Consider the following 18,128-nt stretch of genomic DNA (forward strand, 5'->3'; position numbering starts at 1 on the left):
CCATTTCTTTCGTCTGTTTCCTTGCGCTACCTCACAAACGCGGGAGACAGTGACAAAGCAAAATTAATAAATAAATATAAATAACAAATTAATGTTGATTTTTCCATGTTTGCTGTACATGAAACTCTCAAAAGGGTCTTACAGTACAGGAAACACTATCACTAACAGTTGATCTGTTATTCATAGATGATAAAAGTCTGTTACTTTATTAAGAAAGTAAAATACAGTGACCTGCAAGGTCAAAGTACAGTATTACTGGACTCCACCTGCTTGTGGTTACACTGCCTGAGAAAATTCACTTTTTGCATAGTTATATCTTTGGAGTACAATCTTCTCAAGCGACTTCTCACTTTAAAGTTCATCGTCCTTTCCCTATTACTGTTTGTAGTACACTCTTGAAGCTGCAGGAATCCCTCGATAAGAGGTCCTATGGTTTTATTTATTTATTTATTTTGCTTTGTCGCTGTCTCCCGCGTTAGCAAGGTAGCGCAAGGAAACAGACGAAAGAATGGCCCAACCCACCCACATACACATGTATATACATACACGTCCACACAAGCAAATATACATACCTATACATCTCAATGTATACATGTATATACACACACAGACATATACATATATACACATGTACATAATTCATAGTCTGCCTTTATTTATTCCCATCGCCTATGGTTATATAATATTGAAAAGATCAAAGTACATAATTTTGAGGAATCCCTGGATAAGAAGTCCTATGGCTATATATGATAAAAAGATCAAAGTACATAACTTTTAAGTCTTGTTCATTGCTTAAATCTTTTTCCATATATTTTACATTTAAAAGTGGATCTTCAAAAAGATTATGTACAAATATGGGCTTCATTTATGTTGTGAATGGGTAACCTCTGGCTACACATCATGCTAACAATACCAAAACAACTTCATACACACAAATACAAGTTTGTGCATACATGAATATTAAGACCCTCTTTACACAAGAAATAAGCATCAAACCTTCCTGACTCGTATAAGGTCCTGATTCTTTGTTCTACAGGGCATAGCATTTCTTTTTAACTAAATCAAGCCCTGCACCAGTGTACAATGCTATCCTAAGAACCTGATAAAAAGATGCATGTAAAATAAACTAGCATTACTGTCAGAGGAAAGTGAAATATGATTTGTGCTGAAATAAACTCTCAGTACTAAATAGAAGCATCCAACAATACCTAAATAATCTATCTCAAAAAGTTTTTGCACCCACAAGTTTCTTGAAAAATGAAGGATCTGCCAAGAGGACCCAATGGCAAATTAACCTCCTACCTTCCACCATAACCCATCCTGTTCACCATGACTATTCCAATTCTTACTGGCATGAGCATCATGCAGTTCATTTTTCCGATATCCACCTGTATGTATACTTTCAAGAGTTATTCTGTGATAATTGCTATGTGCAAAATTTTTATTGGTCATACTCATCAGCTTAAATTCAAATAGGAAGCAGAGCTTCTAATGACTCCTGTTTTGTTTCAATTTGGTAGGGAATTTTAATAGGCAGATAATGAAACATTTTTTTTTTTTTTTTTTAGATACACCTGTATGTATACTTTCAATAGTTATCCTGATCTGCGATAAATGCTAAGTGAATTTTTTTGGCTAAACTCATAAGCTTGAATTCATATTGGAAGCAGTGCTCCTAATGATGCCTGTTTTGTTTCAATTTGGCAGGAAATTCTTTAAAAAAAGGATAAAGGAACATAAACCAGATAATCTACCATAAAATACTTTATAGTACAATATTTATCTTCCTCCTCTGTACAAAGGTGAAGTACTGCACGATTATGAATATTCTGGGACTCGATGTTCTACATTATGGCTACCACAACTGTGAAGCATGTAGTGCAATCTGTTGCACATTAAGAGGTGTAACCATGCACCAGAGAACTAGTAGTCACATGCTCCTGAATTTGGGGGCCAGGATGGGATAAAACTAGGGCAGTTTTAGGGTATGTGCCCTTGAGAAATTAAGGTCTAAGACTGCAGTTATGAGGCATACTGAATCAGAATATGATGCCATAAAGCAAGCAGGCAGGTCAGGAGTTTGCAAACTTGATAACCAAAATGAAGACGACACAGCGAATGCTTTAGTATGACAGACATAACCGAATTAAAACCACTAATGACAGTGTTCTACACACCATGTGCATAATAATTCAGCACAAACCTATCAGCCTCTGTCATACATTCTGTTCCCCAAGAGCATGTTGCTGCTATGCAAACAGCCTGAGTTAACAGCTTTGTGACAGGCAAATGTTGTATGAGGCACAATCATAGAGCATCTAAGCAGAAGATGTATGACCACAAGGTAGGGAAACTTGGAAGTGTAGCTGAGACAAACAAGGCCAGAGTGAATGATCAAAAAACATGCAGTCTGTCAGTATGAGTGGTTTATGGTACAAAAGTCAGGCTATGCACTGTTGGCATGTCTGCCTTGCCACTGAACAGTCTTGGCTTCTGTACCTCCAGTTAACCTGGCACAAGCTTGCTTCTTGTTCAAGAATGTGTAGCCTTTGAGGCAAGCATGCTCAAAGGGCATAGCCTTGAGGGAGTCAGTTTTGAGATATAAGGCATTCAGGCACATATTAGATTGACCAGGTGAACTGACAAGTCTGGGATGCATGAAATACCCGGAACTGCAACCAGGCTACACTTGAGGTGTGCATGCTACATGGCATCACACCTTAGAGACATCTTTCTCAGTAAAAAGCAGCCACAAGACATACAGGTACAATGCTGCAAGCATTTAGAATGCTTCAAAAGCTGCAGTCAGGCCCAGTGACTACATTTTGCATACCTGAAATACTGTAGCATGTCATGTGGCCTGGAGGCAAGCAGATAGACAGCCATGACAGATATTTCACAGCTAAAAGACTCGCTAGCCTAGGACATGTAGCATGAGCCTCCTGGCCATGGGGAAAGGTCTCTGGGTCTCAATGCATGGGTCATACAGCTACAAGGCAAGGTTTGTGCTATCATGGGAACACAGGGCAGTTGGATTTGGGTCATCATTGTGGTCAGCAGCTGAAAACAGAGAATGCATTAAAACCCTGGTATTATGGAATGCAGGACAGTGGAATATATAAAACAGTAAAAAAGCCCCAATTAAAAAAATACTGAAAATTAGATGGATGGGTAACTATTTATCTGTTCAGGATGGGGAATGGGGGTTCTAAACATGGGACTACACCAAAACTAAAGCTTTAACAGGAATACACTTTAAAACCAAGCATTCAGTTTCTCCAAATAGCCCCCTCCACTTCAACAACTCTACTTTCTGAATACTTCAATCTGATCACTTGCGTAATATATGTGTCCATATTTTTTTTTCTCTTTTTTTTTTTTTTTTTTTTGTGTATATGATTATAGGTATACGCAGAAGTTGGTAGGCAGCCAACGACCAGGAAGGTATATTTCCAGTACTGCCTACCAGGGTATCAGGAGGGTTAGTGACATCTGGTTAGTGAGCCAGCACTTTAGTGGTTGTCAGGTTGCACTCCTCTGACCCAGGTAGCTGTTTTTTCTTTCTGCCTCACTAACATGCGGACGACTGGCATTCTGTCCTCAAACATACAATCTCTCCTTGTTATATGTAACACTTGACAACACTGAACTTGCGCAATTCATTCTTTGTAACTCTAGATTTTCATATGGCGAGCATTACGAGCTACCCCTGCCTTTTGGCAAAATGGTAGGAGCAGTAGATAGAAGTAAGAACATTTAGGCAGGAGTATTAGGTAGGAACATTAGAAAGAAGTAGTGGGTAGGAGGATTAGATAGAAGGAGTCTTTATGAACATTAGGTATGAGCCTCTGCAAACACTGCTAAACTTGCCCTCTGCCAGTGCCCTGTTAAGGGGGAGACAGTAAAGGCTAAGAAGCGACACTGGAGTAATCTAGTTATGGAGACTCTGTTGCTCTGGTCATCCCTTTGAGGGAGTTTCAATTGGAACAGGTGTCAGAGATATACATAAACAAATAATTCAATAATGTAGGGACCAGTACACTCTTAACCTTTCTTCACTATCATAGAAGCTATTAAATTCTTTAATACTTTTTGCATTGTTCCCTCACTTCAGCTTGTTCCATTCATTCACTACTCTCTTCCTACAGAGTTGTTTCTTTATATCTTTTCTAACCTGTTTTTGTTTAGTTTATGTCCCACCTCGTGGTACCATTAACTTTTTTTCATACTTGATCGCCGTTTCCTGCATTAGTTAGGTTGCGCCAGGAACAGACGAAGAAAGGCCGCATCTGTTCACATCTATTCTCTAGCTGTCATGTGTTATGTACCAAAACCAGAACTCCTATTCACCACCCCGAACACTTTCCATACCCTAGTTCAGTCAACATCGACCCCAATATACCATGTTTTTCTAATTCACTCTATCCCGTTACTGCACGTTAAAGCTCCTATTGCTCAAAATCTTTTTCACTCCATCCTTCCTTTTCCAACTTGATCTCCCTATTCTCCTTGCCCCTCTGTTTCTGACACATATAATCTCTTTGTCAACCTTTCCATGCTCATTCTCTACATATGTCCAAACCATTTCAGCACACCCTCTTCAGCTCTCTAAACCACACTCTTTCTATAACCACACATCTCTCTTTCCCTCTCACTGCTTACTTGATCAAAGCACCTCACACCACATACTGTCCTCAAACACTTCATTTTTAAAACAAATTAATTATTATTTTGCTTTGTCGCCGTCTCCCATGTTAGCGAGGTAGCACAAGGAAACAGATGAAATAATGGCCCAACCCACCCACATACACATGTATATACATACATGTCCACACATGCAAATATACATACCTATACATCTCAATGTATACATACATATATATACACACAGACATATACACATGTACATAATTCATACTGTCTGCCTTTATTCATTCCCATCGCCACCTCGCCACACATGGAATAGCAACCCCTTCCCCCTAATGTGTGCGAGGTAGTGCTAGGAAAAGACAGCAAAGGCCACATTCGTTCACACTCAGTCTCTAGCTGTCATGTAATAATGCACTGAAACCACAGCTCCCTTTCCACATCTAGGCCCCACAGAACTTTCCATGGTTTACCCCAGACGCTTCACATGCCCTGGTTCAATCCATTGACAGCACGTCGACCCCGGTATGCCACATCGTTCCAATTCATTCTATTCCTTGCCCGCCTTTCACCCTCCTGCATGTTCAGGCCCCGATCACTCAAAATCTTTTTCACTCCATCTTTCCACCTCCAATTTGGTCTCCCACTTCTCCTCGTTCCCTCCACCTCCGACACATATATCCTCTTGGTCAATCTTTCCTCACTCATTCTCTCCATGTGACTAAACCATTTCAAAACACCCTCTTCTGCTCTCTCAACCACACTCTTTTTATTACCACACATCTCTCTTACCCTATTATTACTTACTCGATCAAACCACCTCAAACCACATATTGTCCTCAAACATCTCATTTCCAGCACATCCACCCTCCTGCGCACAACTCTATCTATAGCCCACGCCTCGCAACCATACAACATTGTTGGAACCACTATTCCTTCAAACATACCCATTTTTGCTTTCCGAGATAATGTTCTCAACTTCCACACATTCTTCAAGGCTCCCAGAATTTTTGTCCCCTCCCCCACCCTATGATTTACTTCTGCTTCCATGGTTCCATCCGCTGCCAAATCCACTCCCAGATATCTAAAACACTTCACTTCCTCCAGTTTTTCTCCATTCAAACTTACCTCCCAACTGACTTGACCCTCAACCCTACTGTACCTAATTACCTTGCTCTTATTCACATTTGCTCTCAACTTTCTTCTTTCACACACTTTACCAAACTCAGTCACCAGCTTCTGCAGTTTCTCACATGAATCAGCCACCAGCGCTGTATCATCAGCGAACAACAACTGACTCACTTCCCAAGCTCTCTCATCTACAACAGATTGCATACTTGCCCCTCTTTCCAAAACTCTTGCATTCATCTCCCTAACAACCCCATCCATAAACAAATTAAACAACCAAGGAGACATCACACACCCCTACCGCAAACCTACATTCACTGAGAACCAATCACTTTCCTCTCTTCCTACACGTACACATGCCTTACATCCTCGATAAAACTTTTCACTGCTTCTAACAACTTGCCTCCCACACCATATATTCTTAATACCTTCCACAGAGCATCTCTATCAACTCTTATCATATGCCTTCTCCAGATCCATAAATGCTACATACAAATCCATTTGCTTTTCTAAGTATTTCTCACATACATTCTTCAAGGCAAACACCTGATCCACATATCCTCTACCACTTCTGAAATCACACTGCTCTTCCCCAATCTGATGCTCTGCACATGCCTCTCAATCAATACCCTCCCATATAATTTTCCAGGAATACTCAACAAACTTATACCTCTCTAATTTGAGCACTCGCTCTTATCCCCTTTGCCTTTGTACAATGGCACTATGCAAGCATTCCGCCAATCCTCAGGCACCTCACCATGGATCATATATACATTAAATAACCTTACCAACCAGTCAACAATACAGTCACCCCCTTTTTTTAATAAATTCCACTGCAATACCATCCAACCCCGCTGCCTTGCCGGCTTTCATCTTCCGCAATGCTTTTACTACCTCTTCTCTGTTTACCAAATCATTTTCCCTAACCCTCTCACTTTGCACACCACCTCGACCAAAACATCCTATATCTGCCACTCTATCATCAAACACATTCAACAAACCTTCAAAATACTCACTCCATCTCCTTCTCACATCACCACTACTTGTTATCACCTCCCCATTAGCCCCCTTCACTGAAGTTCCCATTTGTTCCCTTGTCTTATGCACTTTATTTACCTCCTTCCAAAACATCTTTTATTCTCCATAAATTTAAAGATACTCTCTCACCCCATCTCTCATTTGCCCTCTTTTTCACCTCTTGCACCTTTCTCTTGACCTCCTGCCTCTTTCTTTTATACATCTCCCATGCATTTGCATTTTTTCCCTGCAAAAATCGTCCAAATGCCTCTCTTTTCTCTTTCACTAATAATCTTACTTCTTCATCCCACCACTCACTATCCTTTCTAATCTGCCCACCTCCCACGCTTCTCATGCCACAAGCATCTTTTGCGCAAGCCATCACTGCTTCCCTAAATACATCCCATTCCTCCCCCACTCCCCTTACCTCCTTTGTTCTCACCTTTTTCCATTCTGTACTCAGTCTCTCCTGGTACTTCCTCACACAAGTCTCCTTCCCAAGCTCACTTACTCTCACCACTCTCTTCACCCCAACATTCTCTCTTCTTTTCTGAAAACCTCTACAAATCTTCACCTTCGCCTCACAAGATGATGATCAGACATCCCTCCAGTTGCACCTCTCAGCACATTAGCATCCAAAAGTCTCTCTCTCACGTGCCTATCAATTAACACGTAATCCAATAACGCTCTCTGGCCATCTCTCCTACTTACATACATATACTTATGCATATCTCTCTTTTAAAACCAGGTATTCCCAATCACCAGCCCTTTTTCAGCACATAAATCTTCAAGCTCTTCACCATTTCCATTTACAACACTGAACTCCCCATGTATACCAATTACTCCCTTAACTGCCACATTACTCACCTTTGCATTCAAATCACCGATCACTATAACCTGGTCTCGTGCATCAAAACCACTGACACTGATTCATCTGCTCCCGAAACACTTGCCTCTCATGATCTTTCTTCTCATGCCCAGGTGCATATGCACCAATAATCACCCATCTCTCTCCATCAACTTTCAGTTTTACCCATATCAATCTAGAGTTTACTTTCATACACTCTATCACATACTCCCATCACTCCTGTTTCAGGAGTAGTTCTACTCCTTCCCTTGCTCTTGTCCTCTCACTAACCCCTGACTTTACTCCCAAGACATTCCCAAACCACTCTTCCCCTTTACCCTTGAGCTTTGTTTCACTCAGAGCCAAAACATCCAGGTTTCTTTCCACAAACATACTACCTATCTCTCCTTTTTTCTCATCTTGTTTACATCCACACACATTTAGACACCCCAGTCTGAGCCTTCAAGGAGGATGAGCACTCCCCGCTTGACTCCTTCTGTTTCCCCTTTTAGAAAGTTAAAATACAAGGAGGGGAGGGTTTCTAGCCTCCCGCTCCCATCCCCTTTAGTCGCCTTCTGCAACACGTGAGGAATGCGTGGGAAGTATTCTTTCTCCCCTATCCTACACCTTCATCAATCAATCAAGTTGATTTAGTTTTGTTGGTTAAGTTGAATCTCCCTTTCTCTTTTCCAATGTGGGTAAATCCATAGTTATTATCCTCTCCCTGTAACTTATTTCATGTAAGAAACTCTGTTGCCATCCATCTAAGTATGATAACCAAACTGGAAGTGTGTAGTCTAATTTGAATCAGTTAATGCAAAAATACAGTTTTCTAAACATTTTCCTGTCCATATAATTGCAGGCAGTTTTACTATTATTTTCCAACAGATAATATAACACTTTTGAATTATTCATAGGGTATCAAGGTGGAAAGCCTAACTCAGGGAACTGGGTGTCCCTGCCTTTTATCATACTGCAGAGTTGAGGCTTGGGAGCCCAGTTCTGTATGGCCCTGGGGAGAGTAGCATGCCTAATAAAGATTTTGACAAAAGATGCAGGTTTGTATGGATGAAAGGAATATGAGAAGAATGAATTATGAATGTTAGGTGATAGGTGTTGATAGTACTTTTATGTAGAATGATTTTGATAAGCTAGATTTGTGCAAGTCAAAGATGTGAGGTCGTGGAATTCATTAATCCTTAGGCTGCAACATGTCAGACCACTGGCAAAGATTTGGTGGCAATATTTTATATTTCAAGCTGAAGTATGATCCTGTCTTCTCCACTGATGTCACTAGCAACTTAAAAAACAGCTGGAAAAAAATATCACACATCACAGTCACCCCTAAATAGTCAAAATTATGTCATCAAGGAGGAAAGCCAGATTTATGTAACAACTAGATTATTTAAGTCAATTTCATTAAAGAAAATTCTTGCACTAGTGTTTATATTTTGAATGAAAAGTTATGTTTTTATTTATTCACGTCAATAATGTTCTGTGCATGTGTGTAAATAATATGTAAATAAACAGGTAATGAATAAATTGTAATACTTCCCACGTATTCCATGCGTGTCGTAGAAGGTGACTAAAAGGGGAGGGAGCGGGTAGCTGGAAATCCTCCCCTCTCGTTTTTCTTTAATTTTCCAAAAGAAGGAACAGAGAAGGGAGCCAGATGAGGATATTCCCTCAAAAGCCCAGTCCTCTGTTCTTAACGCTAACTCGCTAATGCGGGAAATGGCGAATAGTATGAAAGATATATTTTTTCATGCATGCTCATCATTTTCTGTATCAGCAAGGTAGTGCCATGAACAAAGAAAAGGCATCATTCACTCATGCACACTCTAACCGACATGTATAAAGCACTGAAAGCACAGCCCCCTAACTACAAGGCCCCACAGACTTTCCTCTGACCATTTCACATGCCTGAGTCAGCACATGGTCTGCTGTATAACACATTGCTACAATTTGCTTTATTCCTAGCATGCCTTACACTCTCTTGCATGTTCAGACCCCAAACCTTCAAAGCATCATTCATTCCATCCTTCCACCTCTTCCTTAGTTACCTTTTCCTCTTAATCATCCTCTCCATATATCCAAACCATTTCAGCTCTCTCATACATACTCCACTCACAACAACATCTCCCTCTTACTCTATCATTACTTATTCAATCAGTTCTTGTCATGCCAAATACAGTTCTTGAAACATTTAATTTCCATCACTTTTAACCCTATTCCTTACATTTTTACTGTAGGCTCATGCCTTGTAGCCCTGCAGCACTGATGGGACCACTATACCATCAAACATCATGCTTAAGTATATATACTGATGAACTGTTACCTATAAACAAATAATTATGTACGAGGTAATATAACCCTGTATATACTGTATGATTTCCTTTTCTTTTGGAGACAGATGTGCATGCTACTGATTTTAAGTCAGCTGTTGTTGATTTACTGATGAATATGTACATGATCCAGCCCCATATATTTTGCCATTTAGAATTTTTTTGACAAAAAGAGAATATGTTGATTCTACTCATTTCAAGCTATTTGTAAATGTTATTTTTTTTGTCATCAGAGTAACTAACTAACTATGCACTTGATCTACCTTTTGTAAGTGTTAACATAAGAGTTTAAGGTGTCACACAGACACTGTCTGTGCTGCTTACCTTTGCAACATCTAAACCAGTGGAGTCAAATGGAAAAGTTTCAAATATCACATACCTGTACAGCACTCAGTCCATAATCGTAAGTCAACATAAGGAATGTCAGAACACTGCACAAATGCTGGTTTCTGTTCACGAGGTAACACAAACACATCAGGTGTCACATCCTTTATATCATCACCATTGTCGCACATGACTCTTCCCAAGGTGACCTGCTTGATCTGTGCTAACTGTTCCCTCTTGAATATGGATGGATTCTCATACCAAAATCTGTAAGAAAAATTCGTAAGAATGACAAATATTAAAACAGATATTTCCAGTGTTGTTTTAAACTTTATATAAACAGCTTTTTCACTGATAAAACATCCATAAAATATTATCTGTACCATTTTTTTTTCAAGTGAAAGTAAAGATGCAACATTAACATTTCAGGCTTTGTAATCCCTTAAACACTTAATCTTTCCTATAGTATATTGTTTTGATAATTATCACTGCTTTAAGCAAAAACTTACCTGTCACCATCACGTAGTCGTCTAAACTGATCCACAAGAAGACAAAGGAAAGTGGGTCCTACTCTAGCACCCTCAGTGGGATCTTCTAGCAAACCACCAACCCACAGGTCCACATTTCCTAAAAATATGCCCTTCAGATTAATTTTAAAATTTATTAACTAAGTTTTCATTTATTTCTAAACAAAAACATGTCATTTTTTTCAATAATGCTTAACTACCTGAAAACTGTGCAGAGCACAAGGCTTTTCAAACGTACTCTTGTAATAAAAAGTGATATATAACACTTTGAATACATTCACAGGGTACAAAGAATCTGGGTGCTCTGTCTGATAATGTTGCCAAAGAAAAGGGAGGGCTCTAACAGTAGCAGTACTGACCCATCCAAAGATCACTGCTCCCTTAACAGACCAGACTCTTTTTCAATCATTTTAGCAACATTTGCAGTCTTTCTAGAAACTTATTTTCAGTTGAAAACCATCTTACAAATACTGGTTCATATACCTTGTATCAAATGTCCAACCTCCTTATGATTCCATCGCTTATTCTCTTCACATCTTTGTGTAACCTACATCCATTATCCCATTTCAAAAAAGACTGTACTTACTGCAATTCTAACATGCCTGTTACAAACTATGTGAATCTTGATGTCATCTGGCTCAAAATTTGTATCTTTACTACCACTTTTCTCCACTTCACTTACTCTTGCTCTCTTTACTCAACTACCCATCAAAATCTCTGATACCCATTCCCTTCAGAAACTCCCTGTAGAGGGTGGCCATGACAAGAGTCATCATAACTGGTGAACTCCAGTTCTACTTCTTGGCCTTTGGTACCTCACTTTCAACAGGCCATTGAGTGAGGGCAACTCCAGCGCAGTGTTTCTAAAGGTTCCTTCCTAACGTTCCTACCAACTACTTCTACTAATGTGCCTTCCTAATATTCCAATCTACTACTTCTAATTAATGTTCCCATCTAATGTTCCTACCAACTACTTCCACTGAATGTTTCTACTTAATGCCCTTGCTTGATGTTCCTAACTACTACTACTAACTATTGTACCTACCATTTTGCCAAAAGGCAGGGCTACCACACAGCACCCATTGCAAGAAAATCTAGAGTTACAAAGAATGAGCAATGCGAGTTAAGTGTTGTCAAGTGTTATGTATGACAAAGAAAGATAGTATATTTGTAGACATAATGCCAACAAGAGGAGCACATCTTGATAACCACTGAATTGTTGGCTCTCTATGCAACAGTCACTAACCTTACCAACACAAGCAATAATCAAGAGTTTTCACTGAATACACTGCAGCAGTAGTGAACAGAAAATAAAATACCGAAATGATATGCCATAGATAGAGAGAATAGATTAATTTGGATTTCTTTTTAAGAATAGGGCCTCAGGAAGTGAGGGATGTGATTCCTAGAACATATTACATTATTACCTGGGTGACCATACAACTGTTGAAGCTTATTTCGAATGTGATTTGATGATATATGAGAACTAAGCTCATCAAAGTTCTCTGGCACTGAGAGGTTGCAAGCTCTGCGCCAATCACTATAGCCAGGTAGAGCATGATCACGTCCCCTTTGGATATTTAGTGAAGCAAGATCTAATGCCACCTCTTGTGCAGCACGAAACAATTTCTCCGTCAGCTCTGTGTTTACAAATTGGCCAGGCATCTGTGAAAGAAAACATCGTGCATGATAATTAAATTCTGATTTCAGGTAATTGATAAAGATGTACTGAAAGTGTATTATGGATTAACCAGGTAATTAGTAAACATTCTACTGAATTATATATATATTAACTAATGGCAAAGCCTTACATTCCAGTATCTTTGGAGACAAAAAACACACAAATATAATTAATTTTCACAATTACAATAAATGACCATTTTTCAGCTAGCATTATATTATGATATGTAAATGAACCTACAGTTCTTTATGGCCAATGTAAATAATGCTAAGAGCCCAGCTCCATAAGATATTAGAATCAAAGATGAAGTGGCAGAGTTACACTACAGCTCAGCACTCCAGTAATTATTGTAATCTCCTTGTCTTGAATAAGAAATATCAGATTACAGTGAGTTAGGAACAGCAGTTCTGCAAAACAATAATCTCTATAGGTGTATGCCTATTGCACTGATCTAACTCATGTGAATGGGGATAACGATGACTTGTTAGCTTCACCTTTAGCAACATTAGCATAGCAATCAAAGAAATTGTTTCTACGGTGATAGAAGTGATATCACAAAGAGAAAAATCCATCTGTTTGTAATCTAATAACTAATTTCTGATGTGATGTATCGCTACTTCATTAGATATGCCACCATTCATTATGTTGTGATAAATGGAGTCTCAGTTCAGGAATGAAGATCTTATCACTAAGATAACCTTCAATGTGCTTGCTTAGGGAAGAAAAGAGTGTGTTGTGTGTGTTCTTGTGATGACCAATTTAAGCATACATAGAGGGAGTTTACACTTATGAGATTCAAATTCTCAAATTTTCTATTCTTTCATATAATCTGTTAAATCTGTGTTCTCCATTCACTCTATTGAGCTAGCTCAATTCCATTTCTCAAATATTATCTTACTACAAAGTTTCCTCATAGGGCCTGCACCTCCTGAGTTGTATGAAGGTTTAATCTCTAACAACAACAACATGCTCTTCCCAAGTATCATCTTATACCCTCTAGTTAGTCAGTAACATCATCATTGTCCTTCTTTCTTCCAATGTGTCTAACTTTATGTCTGTTAAACTCTGTATGCTCAGGCGATGATCACAAAATCTTTTTCACTTCATCCTTCCAGCTCCAATTTGGTCTCTTCATTCTCCTTATTCCTTTCACTTCTGACACATATCCTCTTTGTTAAGCATTCCTAAATCATTTTCTCCATACGTCCAAACCATTTCAGAACATCCTATTCAGCTATCCCAACCACATCCTTTTATTAACACACCTCTCTCTCACCCTTTCATTACTTAGTCAATCAAACCACCTCACACCATATAATGTCCTTAAATATTTCAATGCCAATACATCCAACCTCCTCCTCACAGCCCATCCTTGCATCCATATAATATTTTTGGGACTACTATACCTTCAAACATACCCATTCTTGGCCTCCTATATAATATCACTCTTTCCATACATTCTTCAGCACTCCCAGAACCATCTTCCATCCTACGTGTCACTTCCACTTCCATGGTTCCATTCACTGCCGTGTCCATTCCTAGACATCTAAAACACTTCACTTCATCCAGTATTTCTTTAACCAAACTCACACTCCAACTAATCTGTCCCTCAACCATGCTAAACCTAACAATCTTGCTCTTATTCACATTTACTCTCAACTTCCTTTCACACACTCTTCCAAACTCAGTCACCAACTTCAATTTGTCAGCAGTGCTGTATTGTCAGCAAGCAACAACTGATTTGCTTTCCAGGCCCTCTCATCCCCTACAGATTGAATACTTACCCCTCAAGGACTTGCATTTACCTTCCTCATCACCTCATCCATCCAGCCCATCCATAAACAAATTAAACAACCATGGTGACATCAAACACCCCTGCTGCAGACCTACATTCACTTGGAACCATTCACTCTCTTCTTTTCCTACCCATACACATGCCTTTCACCCTTCAAAAAACTTCTCACTGCTTCTAGCAGCTTTCCTCCCATGCCATATAATCTTAAGAACTTCCACAAGGCATCTCTATCAACCCTATAATATGCTTTCTCCAGATCCATAAATGCCACAAACAAAACCATCGGTTTCTCAAAATATTTCTCACATACATTCTTTAAATGCTCAATTTCAGGACTTGGTGGCCTCTAAACAATACTTCAACCTGAGATATGCATCCATCATGAAGAATAGGCCATAAACTAGAAATATCAAGCAAATCTATTGTAAGAAGAGAAATAGTGAGAAATGCTGGTAATGATAGCTTGGTATTTTCCAGGTCAAAAAAAAAGTTTTCTTCGAAACTAGAATAGAAAATAATCAGAGGATTCTATATTTGAAACAATAAAATATTTCACAAATCTTCCTCTGGCTGACAAATAGCCAATGATCATGAAGCAAATAATCATAGAATATTTTATTTTCATTTATTTACTATACTTTGTCGCTGTCTCCCGCGTTAGCAAGGTAACGCAAGGAAACAGACGAAACAATGGCCCAACCCACCCACATACACATGTATATATATATACACGTCCACACACACACACATATACATACCTATACATTTCAACATATACATATATATACATACACAGACATATACACAGTTCACACTTGCTGTCTTTATTCATTCCCGTCGCCATCCCGCCACACATGAAATGACACCCCCCTCCCCCCACACACACATGAGGTAGCGCAAGGAAAAGACATCAAAGGCCACATTTGTTCACACTCAGTCTCTAACTGTCATGTATAATGCACCGAAACCACAGCTTCCTTTCCACATCCAGGCCTCACAAAACTTTCCATGGTTTACCCCAGACACCTCACATGCCCTGGTTCAATCCATTTGACAGCATGTCGACCCCAGTATACCACATCATTCCAACTCACTCCGTTCCTTGCACGCCTTTAACCCTCCTGCATGTTCAGGCCCCAATCGCTCAAAAATTTAACATGTAATAATCTAAATGATTAAATACAGAATTAACTAGCATCCCAAAAAATTTTAGCCCCAAATTTGCATTGAACATGATCAATAGGACCCATCATATCAATATTCAAAAAAAAATTTTCAAAAAATTAATGTATTAGTCCAGTATATTTTTTTTTGGGGGGGGGAACACTTTGTTTCAAAACTGAATAATAAATAATGAAAGCCTCTATACTTGAATTATATATGGTTTACCAGTCCCTGATGAATGGGATGGTTTGGCAATGTTAAGTTTAACAATAATTTTCTTCTGTTAACAACATTTGGGAAATCTTCAGTTCCTCAATTTATTCAGCTACCTTTTGTGTAAATCTTTAATGTTTGGCTTGATATGATAATCAAAATTTAATCATTTCTGCATTCATATTTTTGTTTTTTACTGGATATAAAAAACAATACAAAGAAGCAATCTTGTCGGCCAATCATCACATCCCTATCTACTCATAACTCTAGTACCCATATTCTTTGGGAACTCCCTCTAAGAAGTGGCCATGGAAAAAGTCTCCATAACTGGTGGACTTTAAGTGCCACTTCTTAGCCTTTAGTGCTTTTCAGCCAATCATCTCATCCTTACAAAGGAAAACTTACTGTGCTTGAAAATGTTATATGCCACATGTCTACCAAAGACAACAGAGAAATTTATGTACATGTATCAGCGTGTATGTGAATATACATCAGTGGGTGGATAGCAAGCATTGGCAAGCAGTCCATTCTGCTATCTGCTGTCATCTAGCTACTCAACAGAACTGATGTTCCAATTACACTGAATAACTAACCTCTAACTGCATATACACAAGAAATTAGTTCTTGATTTATTTTTAAGTACAACTATCTTCAACTACCTTTATGAAATAAATATCTTATGAGCAGCCTTCTGAATTTATGTCATCCAATCATATGGCAGTTTTAACATAAAAAAAACCTCTAACCACAAGATTTGTTATAATACCTTCAGCTTTGCAGGAGTTGCAAAAAGACCCCTGAGAAGTGGATCAATTCCTCCTTCTTGCACAATACGCCAAGGACTAAAAAACGCCTTGTGCAAGGGCAAATGACCTTCAGGAATTGGCTGGAAGGTAGCATTTAGTCGATGAAGAATTGGATTGATCAAAGAATGGCCAAATCTGCAAAGGATGGAATATGGAATTTACATACAAATACACAAACACACCCAAAACAACAATGACAAAAAGTGGTTGGCCAACTTCACAGCCAGCTACCATGCATGAGTCACAAGTTCACCTCTAAAACCCTTAAGCTCTACAACAGAGTTCCCAAAGGAACAGTTCTTTCTCCAACCCTCTTCAATCTCTTTTGAAATGATATCCTATTACCTCTAGCAAATTGAAGTACGAAGTTGCTCATTACAAAACCCTGACACCACAGTAGCACTACAAACATGCAGCATCACAATACAAAACTGAAACTATCCCTCACACAAAACGGAATATCTACATCTCTGCAGAGGTCCCCAAACGCTCCTCTAACCCCAGACAGACACAAATCAAATCTGCAACCTTCAGTCACCTTGAATGAACAATCACTTCCATTCAACAAAACACCAACTCCTTTGGGCATCATATACTACACTCACTCCCAAAACTACAAACATCAATACAAAAACCACATACAAATTAAATGCCTTCAGAACACTACATTGTACCAAAGGTTGACAAGAAAAAGAATCCCTTATTATCCTCATCAAACAATTCATCTGCTCATCCCAAAACTATGCCTCACCTATCTGGTTGCTCACCCTCTCAAAACCAATATATGAAAACTACAAACCACACAAGACAGAGCACTCAGATGAATTACTCACTGCTTAAAAACTGCAAACAGTCTACACCTACACAATGAAACAAATATCCTCTCAATCCAATCTCAACTTAAGATGACTGTCATTTAATTATTTGCAACAATACTAGACCCATCTCAGCCAAACAACTCTATAACTAATATTCATCCCCAAAATAAAAATAAAATGCTGACACACCAGTCTCATACTTCAACAACTTATACTAACAGATTCCACAACCCCAACAAACACATCACTGACAAAAACATATGCATACCTAATTGACTTGAGAAGCACTAAACAACTACCCTCTCAACTCAACCTTAAATGCCACTCCACCACTCATACACCTATCTGAAACCACACTCTCCAGACATAAATGAGTAACATTTTTCATCTATACTCTGGACATCACTAATCCCTAAAATATCATAAATCCCAATTTAGGATCTTTCAAGACCTTTCATACCCATAATGCAATGACTTCAATGAAGGTGCCGAACATTTACGGTGCATGCCCATTCCAGTGGGCTTACTGGGGGAAGTGGTGGTTAATGAGAGGGTGACGACATAAACTGACCTTTAAAATGGGGAGAAACAATGTGGCTTCAGGAACAGTAAAAGATCCATGAATCAGGTGTTTGATTTGAACAATGTGTGCAAGAAATACTTGGAGGAACTGAGGGACTTTTATGAGGAACTTATGATTCTGGAGAAAGCATATAATAGGAGTGACGAAAATGCTCTGTTGAAGGTGCATAAATATAAAATGCAGGAGGAAAGCTACAAGAAGCAATGAAGAGTTGGGAGATGGGTAAGTGGTTC

At 38.9% G+C, this 18,128-nt stretch overlaps 1 protein-coding gene and 1 long non-coding RNA gene across 6 annotated transcripts in view; one reads left to right on the forward strand and one right to left on the reverse strand.

Annotated features, from left to right (window-relative positions):
* Positions 1–16,430, forward strand: part of LOC139752721 (uncharacterized) — a 50,895-nt gene extending 34,465 nt beyond the window's left edge. For 2 of the 3 annotated variants that reach the window (XR_011713567.1, XR_011713565.1), the window contains exon 4: positions 1–2,023. This exon is cut by the window's left edge and continues 2,248 nt beyond it. This is a non-coding gene — a long non-coding RNA (uncharacterized lncRNA). Of the gene's footprint in view, positions 2,024–14,644 lie in introns of those variants that run through there. The other variant, XR_011713566.1, reaches the window with a different exon arrangement.
* Positions 1–18,128, reverse strand: part of Pxn (Peroxidasin) — a 314,522-nt gene that overhangs the window by 27,239 nt on the left and 269,155 nt on the right. For 2 of the 3 annotated variants that reach the window (XM_071668549.1, XM_071668548.1), the window contains exons 24-27: positions 16,455–16,629; positions 12,263–12,500; positions 10,818–10,935; positions 10,364–10,575 (exon numbers count right to left, since the gene is read on the reverse strand). In XM_071668549.1, the coding sequence (XP_071524650.1) occupies positions 10,364–10,575; positions 10,818–10,935; positions 12,263–12,500; positions 16,455–16,629 (743 nt within the window). Of the gene's footprint in view, positions 1–2,833; positions 3,061–10,363; positions 10,576–10,817; positions 10,936–12,262; positions 12,501–16,454; positions 16,630–18,128 lie in introns of all 3 variants that reach the window. The other variant, XR_011713564.1, reaches the window with a different exon arrangement.

The sequence above is a fragment of the Panulirus ornatus genome, chromosome 13 (assembly GCF_036320965.1).
Source record: "Panulirus ornatus isolate Po-2019 chromosome 13, ASM3632096v1, whole genome shotgun sequence".
Taxonomy (NCBI): Eukaryota; Metazoa; Arthropoda; class Malacostraca; order Decapoda; family Palinuridae; genus Panulirus; species Panulirus ornatus.